The 8,879-nt window shown below is 37.1% G+C and overlaps 1 protein-coding gene across 1 annotated transcript; it reads left to right on the top strand.

The window, feature by feature from the left end:
• The first annotated feature begins 5,982 nt into the window (after nt 1-5,982).
• LOC120864112 (olfactory receptor 7A10-like) lies at nt 5,983-6,936 on the top strand. Its single transcript, XM_040240956.1, has one exon. The coding sequence runs from the start codon at nt 6,100-6,102 to the stop codon at nt 6,934-6,936; it is 837 nt and encodes a 278-aa protein (XP_040096890.1). The 5' UTR covers nt 5,983-6,099.
• Nucleotides 6,937-8,879: the final 1,943 nt, after the last annotated feature.

Raw genomic sequence — 8,879 nt, 5'->3', positions numbered from 1 at the left:
AAGTAAAAACTTAAAGAGTTCATCATCACTAGGCAGCCCTAACAAGAAATGGTAAAGGGACTTCTTTAAGCTGAAAAGAAAGATCAACATTAACAACAACAATGGCAATAAACATATAAAAATATAGATCTCAATGATAAAGTAAATATGTAATAAAAGTAATGGATTAATTACCAATAGGCTAGTACGAAAGTTAAAAGATAAGTAATAGAAATAACTGCAACTAAAACAATTAGTTAAAAAACATACAAAATAAGACATGCAAAGTGTGACATTGAAAACATACAACATGGGAGCAATTGAAAATATAGAGTTTTAGGAAAGCATTCAAACTTAGACTGTTAGCAACATAAAATAGACTATTATAATTATAGGTTGATTTAAGTAAGCCTGATATAAAAAGGGCACAGGATTTAAATAGTTTTCTATTGAACATCATTATTTATTAGAGAAATACAAATCAAAACCACAATGAGATATCACCTCAGATGTGTTAGAATCTACCACTATTGCTACTACTACTGCTACTAGAGTAAGTAGCTTTTCCCTTCTCTAGGGGATCTTCCCAACCCAGGAATCAAACCCAGCTCCCCAGCACTACAGGCAGATTCTTTACCAGCTGAGCCACCAGGGAAGCCCTGTGTTAGATTAGCTGCTATCAAAAAGACAAGAAATCACAAGTACTGATGAGGATGTAGAGCAAAGGAGACCCTCATACTCTGTTCTGGGGAATTCACCATATATATAAGTGCAGCCACTATAAAAACTATGGATATCACTCAAAAAATAAAATGTGAGTAGACCCACATAGTCCACTTTGAGGACTTTATCGGAAGAAAATAAAAATGTATTTGAAAAGATGTTTACATCCCTATGTTCATTGCAACTTTATTTACCATAGACAAGATATGGAAGCTACTTATTTATCAATACATTAATGAATAAAAAATACATGAGATACACACACTTGAATACTACATGCACTCACACAAGGAAATACTACTCAGCTATGAAAAAGGATCCATTGCCATTTGAGACAACATGATGGACCTCGTGAGTATTATGCCATATGATCTAAGTCAGGTCGAGAAAGACAAATACTGCATGGTTTCACTTATAAGACTGCACTTATATATGGAATTAAAAAAAAAAAACTCGTAGATACAGAGAAAGTCTTGTGGGTTATCAGACGATGAGTGAACTGGAGTGGGTGAACCAAATGGGTGAAGGGGGTCAACTGTAATGTGAGAGATGTTATTCTGGGGGTTCTTTCCCATGGATTTTAGATGTTTAGCAGCATCATTTCAGACATCTAACATTCAAGGGAAAAACATTTCTAATTGAGAACCACTGGTCTAGTTTGAAAACTAGAAGTATCCTGACAGATTTACAATCAAGACCCATCACATACTCAGATAATAACATTGTCCAGTTCACTAAAGACCTTCAAGCCCCATTTCTGCAGGGGAGAATAAAGTTCTTAAAATGTACTTCCTCATAGATGAGACGATTGTAAATACTCAATCAAACAATCCATATTCGGTACTAAGCTCAGGTTTTAGTAAAAAAAATAATTAAATATATCTATCATTAACAAATGTTTTATGATGAACTAAAATGACATCTCTGAACTACAGATGTAGGTATAAAATCCCTCATGTGTAATGAAGACATGCATGTAGTGCCCAAGCTTTATTACCAAAAGAGCTCAGTTCCCCCCCAACACACACTGTTTGTTGAAAGGAGAATAGAAATATTCATAGGATTCAGGGCCTGTGCCTCCACCACAGGTCAGTGATTTGAAGATGCAAGAGACCTGATCCAGACAGGTTCCTCAGTCTTAGACTTGGAGAAAACTCTAACTCAGATTTGAGATAAGGTGCTAGGAGATTTAGAGATCTGAAAGGGAGGCTACTTCATGGAGAAGGAGTGAAAAACAGAGAACAGAATTGGATTCACTTGACTTCTACCCTGCTCTCTTGTGAATTGAGAATCATTAAGGAAATTTTCCTTCCTTCCTTAACAGTTTTCCACAGGGGAATTATGAGGTTTAGAACTTGCAATAACAGAGAGAAACATGCTTAACGAGCAGATAATAGGGAGTTTTAAATATATCCAAATTTGCAGTCTCTCAGCATGTGTAACCTTGGCCCTTTTTCCCCTTTGTTTGGAGTCCTAATTCTGGTTGGAGGCTGCAGCTTCACTCATTCCTGCTGTTTTGTCTCCATCACCAACCATCCAAGGGAGAATTCAGATGCCCCTGTTGGAGACCATCCTCTCAGAGTTCCCATCCAGGTGAGTCAAACAACCCAGCTGACTACACATAAGAAGGTCAGAGCGAATGGAAGCCAGTTCAACTCAAGCCAGAGGCAATAGATTACTGTATCTATTTATTTGTTTGACAAATTAATTAACGTATCTATTACAGTAGTTACATAATATTTACAGTGCAGCAATGCTATTTACACCTTTGACCATATTTCACATTCTTTATCATGAAATTGCTACTATGTCAATGCTAGAAAAAGATGTTGAGATTGTTAAATTCACACTGGTTCCTATCAGGGGTGATTTTTCCCCCTGGGGACACATTGAACAATATTCTGGGACATTTTTGGCTGTCAACCTGGAGAAGGGTGGATGGAGACCATGGATGCTGTAAACATCTTTCAACCTACAAGACAGAGCATAAAAGAGAATGATCTGGTCCAGAAAATTAATAGCCCTGAGACTGAGTATCCCTGGGGTAAAGCATATCAGTCAGGCAGTATGTGTGTTCAGTTGTGTCTGACTCTTTTGTGACTTCATGGACTGTAGCCTGCCAAGCTCCTCTGTCCATGTTGTCATCTCCTTCTCCAGGGGATCAACCCAGGGATCAAAGCCATATCTCTGGTGTCTTCTGCTTTGGCCAGTGGATTCTTTACAATCTAGCACCACCTGGGAAGCCCAAAGAATATCTGTACTTGTGATATTTATAGCTGTCTTTGGGTTGTTTTTTAATCTTAAAATACTTTATGTTAATGCTAGCAAAATTAGAGTACTGCGTTTGCTACCAGTTTATAATATCATATATGAAACGAGTCCCCACTCCAGGTTCAGTGCATGATGCTGGATGCTTGGGGCTGGTGCACTGAGACGACCCAGAGGGATGGTACAGGGAGGGAAGAGGGAGGGGGGTTCAAGATGGGGAACATGTGCATACCTGTGGCAGATTCATGTTGATGTATGGCAAAACCAATACAATATTACAAAGTAAAAAAAAAAAAGAAGAAGAAGATTTCACATTCCAAAATAAATAAATAAATAATAAAAATAAAATAACATTAATACATTTTTTTAAAAAAGTTCCAACCTCAACCATCATAATAGTTCTTAATCCCAGTCTTTTTCCCAGGCTGATAGGTAAAGACGTTTCATGTTTTCTTCAAATATTGCTCAGTTGCAGTAAATTTTACATATATCTATCACCATTTGTTTTTTTAATATAAATTTATTTATTTTAATTGGAGGTTAATTATTTTACAATATTATATTGGTTTTGCCATACATCAACACTTGGTTTTATTATCATCATTATATGCCCTTACAGTATTTACCTATTTCTCTATAGTTTTCAATGTTTCAAAATATTTTCACATCACTGTTTCTCAATGGAATTTTGGAGGTTGTATGTAATACTCATGTGTTTTTGTATGATGTCTGAGAGTGGGCCAATTTTACATTCTTCCAGACAGAGAGCCATTTATGCCAGGTTTTATTTAACAACCAAATCATTTCCTACTAAACTGAAATATAATCTAGCCATATACATTGAGACTTAATTTTGTATGATCTCTTCTATCAGTTGATCACATTAAATGATAGAAAGCTTTTTTTGCATCCTTACTAGTAATAACATCCTTTTATATTTATTGTTAAACATTTCCCTTTCTTTGTTGCTACCTTTTATCTTTTTGTGGTTAGATATGTTTTGTTAAATAGCAATCATACTACCCTATCTTGTGAGAGACATTCCTTTGTATTCCAACTATTGCCTCTTCCCCATTGAAATTCATTTATGTTTATATAGATGAAAAGTGTAACATTTGATACTGCTTCTTCAGCTTTTCAAAACGTATATTTTTATATTTTTCATTCCCACGTCTTTGCCATTTTACACTTTAATGAGAGACCCATGTTGATGTGGTTAAACATTTTATTCTATATGTTTTATTTCAGAGGTCATAAATTTTAATTAAATGTCATTTAATGTAATTGTTTGGAGAAGGCAATGGCACCCCACTCCAGTACTCTTGCCTGGGAAATCCCATGGACGGAGGAGCCTGGTAGGTTACAGTCCATGGGGTCACTAAGAGTCGTACACGACTGAGCGACTTCACTTTCACTTTTCACTTTCATGCATTGGAGAAGGAAATGGCAACCCACTCCAGTGTTCTTGCCTGGAGAATCCCAGGGATGGGGGAGCCTGGTGGGCTGCCGTCTCTGGGGTCGCACAGAGTTGGACACGACTGACGCAATTTAGCAGCAGCAGCAGCAGCAATATAATTGTTTGACTCCATTATGATTAAGTCTTTGTAGATTGCTATCTCTGACAGTTAACTTGAATGTATGCAGGGGTCTGACCAGTGTCATCTTGATTAAGTACAGTTAATCTTCTTTTCCAGGCTCAGTCTGTTCCCATGTCCTTGAGGCCAGTTCTTGGAATTGTGGCAGCTTTTACATCATAGCTGCAGTCTGGTCCTCATGTAGTTAACTTCTTTCACCTGATGAAGGTTTCAGTATTTCTAAGACAACTCACAGGGTATAGCTCAGAATATTATCTATATATCTTGAGAAAGAACTAAAGGTCCTTGACTGTGCTTAATGACTAAACTACTATTATTTAGTCTGTTGGGCTGGTTGCCTTTGTTTCTGCATTTTCTCACTGCTCTAAGTTCTTCTCAGTTGAAGTTTTTCTAAACACAGAAGACAGGTGGAACACGAGGTGAAGGTAAAGACCATAAGGTTCTCCTCCATTTCAGTATCACTTGTAATATCTCCTCTTTCAGTTCTGATGTCACTTATTTGAGTCCTTGCCATTCTGTCTGCTGGGTACACACTTACACACATGCCTTTGCATCTCCCTCCCATTCTTACTAGAGGTTATGATTCACATGTCACCATGTTTGCCAGTCTTACCCAAAGCACAGGAAAAATAGAATGCTGTACTCTTTCCTTTATGCTTGCTTTCTTTCTCATCATACCACTTGTCCCCATCAGAAGTGATAGATAATCTTATGTTTGCATATATATTTTTCGATCTGTGAATTGGATGGAGTGTTGCTTTTCAACATCTTATATTCATAGCCTAGGCAGTGGTGAAAATATGGTCATACTACAATTTACATTCCTGAAATAGATGGGTTTCCCATTAAAACTGTAAAATTCATCCTGCCCTCCTAGGGAAAAATCTGATTGGGCAAGCAATTTCATATCAGAAAACACGTGTATACCTGTGGCGGATTCATGTTGATGTATGGCAAAACCAATACAATATTGTAAAGTAATTAACCTCCAATTAAAATAAACAAATTTATATTTAAAAAAAATAATAAATGGCACAGGGGGGTTCATTAAAGAAAGTCAGATCCATACAACAAATACAGAAAATAATTTATTGACTGCAAAGTATACATTGTATAATTTAGAATATGTGAATAATACAAGTTTGTGTGAATATTGGGGTTTCCCTGGTGACTCAGCAGTAAAGAATCTGCCTGAAACGCAGGAATTGCAGGAATCACAGGTTCGATCCATGGATTGGGAAGATCCCCTGGAGAAGGGCATGGAACCCACTCGAGTGTCCTTGCCTGGAGAATTCCATGGACAGAGGAGCCTGGCAGGCTATAGTCCATAGTGTTACAAAGAGTCAGACACAACTGAAGGAACTTAGCACACACACCCGCACATATTTGTATTAGTCGTGTTATTTCCTTCTTTCCTAGAAGTTACTTCCATCATACGCAACCAGGCAATGATACATGGATTTCAGGATTTCTTCTTCTGAGATTTTCAGAGGAACCAGAAGTGCAGCCTCTCATATTTGGGCTTTTCTTATCCATGTACCTGATCACTGTGTTTGGAAACCTGCTCATTATCTTAGCTGTCAGTTCAGACCCCCACCTCCACACCCCCATGTACTTCTTCCTCTCCAACCTGTCCTTTGTAGACATCTGCTTCACCTCCACCACCATCCCAAAGATGCTGTGGAACATCCAAACCCAGAATAAAGCCATAACCTATGAAGGCTGCATCACCCAGATTTATTTTTTCACACTCTCTGCAGTGCTGGACATCTTCCTCCTGACCGTGATGGCCTATGACCGCTTTGTGGCCATCTGCCACCCCCTGCACTACACAATCATCATGAACCCCCAGCTCTGTGCACTGCTGGTTCTAATGTCCTGGATCATATGTCTCCTGAATTCCTTGTTACAAAGCTTAATGGTATTGCGACTATCCTTCTGCACAAACTTGAAAATCCCCCACTTTTTCTGTGAACTCAATCAGATGATCCAACTTGCCTGTTCTGACACCTTTCTTAATAACATGGTGATGTATTTTGCAGCTGTCCTGATGGGTGGTGGTCCTTTCACTGGTGTCCTTTACTCTTACTCTAAGATAGTTTCTTGCATATGTGGAATCTCATCAGCTCAGGGGAAGTATAAAGCATTCTCTACCTGTGCCTCTCACCTCTCAGTTGTCTCCTTATTTTATTGTACAATGCTAGGGGTGTACCTTAGCTCTGCTGGTACGCACAGCTCACAATCAAGTGCAACTGCCTCAGTGATGTACACTGTGGTCACACCCATGCTGAACCCCTTCATCTACAGTCTGAGAAATAAAGATATAAAGAGGGCTCTGAAAGCATTCTTTGTGAAGCAGACTACAAAGTGATCCATTGTCAGAATACTGAGGAAATGCACATGATAGCAGAAGACAAAGCCCCAGAGTCAGAAATTTTGATTATTTAATCAGATTGTTAAAGTAATATTTTTCTCTATTTATTTCCTAATTTTTGTATTTATTTGACCTCAACTTCATTATAAAGTTTAAATAACTGACTTTATCAACCTTTCTGCTCTCTCTGATATCCAACAGCTTTGCTCATTGTTGTTTCCATGTTTTCCCAAATTTATTTCCAACCATGGCTCAGAAATATTTGGAAATCCCCATTTACCTAATGAAGCAACATTTTAGAATATTTCAAATTATATACATCATATTAAATATTTTTTCTTTTGTTTTACTACTGGAATTGTCATGCATTATAGTACTCTGATGGAAAAAGATACAACTGATGATGAAAGCAATTTATATAACTTAATAATAGAGGAAAATCTGAGACCACTCTTTGCCTTTTTATCTAACATTTCTTTCTATAGCTCTACCTTAACTGCTCCTACTTACAATGTAGATTTTAACAGAGTAATGTGTTAAAGCTGGTCATTTTGTATTATTCTCCTCATTAGAATTCTGATACTCTTTTCTTATTTTTTTTCTTTTTCTTAATTCAGTGTCCAAAATGCTAACTTTAGTCCCTGGCAAAGTTATTATCAAATACATTTCTTCAAGAGGAGTCTTTATTACAAGGTAAACTTTAATAAATATATTGACCTAATATGACCTTAGATTCTTAGATGACCTTAAAAAGATGAAGAAGACTTTTAAATCATATACTGAGCTATTTTGCAAAATATTTCTTTTTCATATTGTACATTTATTCATTGGAATATGGACATTTTTGGTTTTGGTTTGTTGTCAGTTGTGTCCAACTCTTTTGTGACCCCATGGACTGTAGCCTGCCAGGCTCCTCTATCCGTGAGATTTCCCAGGCAAGAATGCTGGAGTGGGTTGCCATTTCCTTCTCCAGGGGATCTTCCCAATCTATGTCTCCTGCTTGGCAGGTACATTCTTCACCACTGAGCCACTTGGGGAGCCCAGAATATGGAGAACTGTTGTCCACAGAATAGGGCTTTTATATATGGGTGGAAATTTGATTGGCACTTTTTATAGTTTTATTGATGTATCATCTTTTTACCACTTCAAAACATTTAATGCTGCCTATAGTATGACTCCTTCTGTTGCTATAAAGGAAATATGTCCCCTCTTCTACACTTTTTCATGAACACTAAAGCGATGGTGGATGAGCATTATCAATGTCACCAATTATGTTTCCATTATGCACAGGAATCCTTTCATGTTTATTTTCAAAAAGTGACTCAGGAGAGCATGGATTCCTATCAATTTACATGAATCAAGAGCACTAGTATTCCCACACACACATGCATGTCCTTTCAACTGCTTCTGGTGACCAGAAGCACTTTATAATAGAGTCATCTGAAATAACAGAATAATCAAGAATAGTGTCTTCAAATACAAGAAAAATGCCAAGAATAATCAGCAGATTATTGTCTTCATTCTTACTTCTGTTCACTTTGCTCAGTGTATCAGTTAGCTATTGCTGCATAACCAGCTATCCTAAGAGCAAATGATATAGCATAATTCCTTTCTTACCAAATGATAATATATGATGTGATATATATTACACATATATAATCAGAGTTCCACTGCTCTCTTCTTGAGTATAATAGTGAGCTAGGAGAATTTACATCTGTTTCTAAGATTTGTTAATATGTGTGGTCAGGTTGCACTTCTTCCTACAATCAGTTTATCATGTTTTATACCTAGGTTCATCTTTTACTTTAGAAAAAAAAAAGTATAAAAAGTGAATTTAATTCACCTATATCATTCCTGTATCTGTATGTGACCATTTGTTTCTTCCCAGGAGGAAGAGATACTTATCACTGCCCAGTCTGAATCACCTACTAGTCCTCTAG

This window comes from Oryx dammah, unplaced genomic scaffold, assembly GCF_014754425.2.
Source record: "Oryx dammah isolate SB20612 unplaced genomic scaffold, SCBI_Odam_1.1 HiC_scaffold_5, whole genome shotgun sequence".
NCBI lineage: Eukaryota > Metazoa > Chordata > Mammalia > Artiodactyla > Bovidae > Oryx > Oryx dammah.
Note: the sequence above shows the minus strand (reverse complement) of the source record. Positions and strands in the feature narration are given on the sequence as shown.

What these genes read in the sequence shown, in the direction of transcription:
- LOC120864112 (XM_040240956.1), top strand. Translation starts at nt 6,100, where the DNA reads ATGTACCTGATCACTGTGTTTGGAAACCTGCTCATTATCTTAGCTGTC.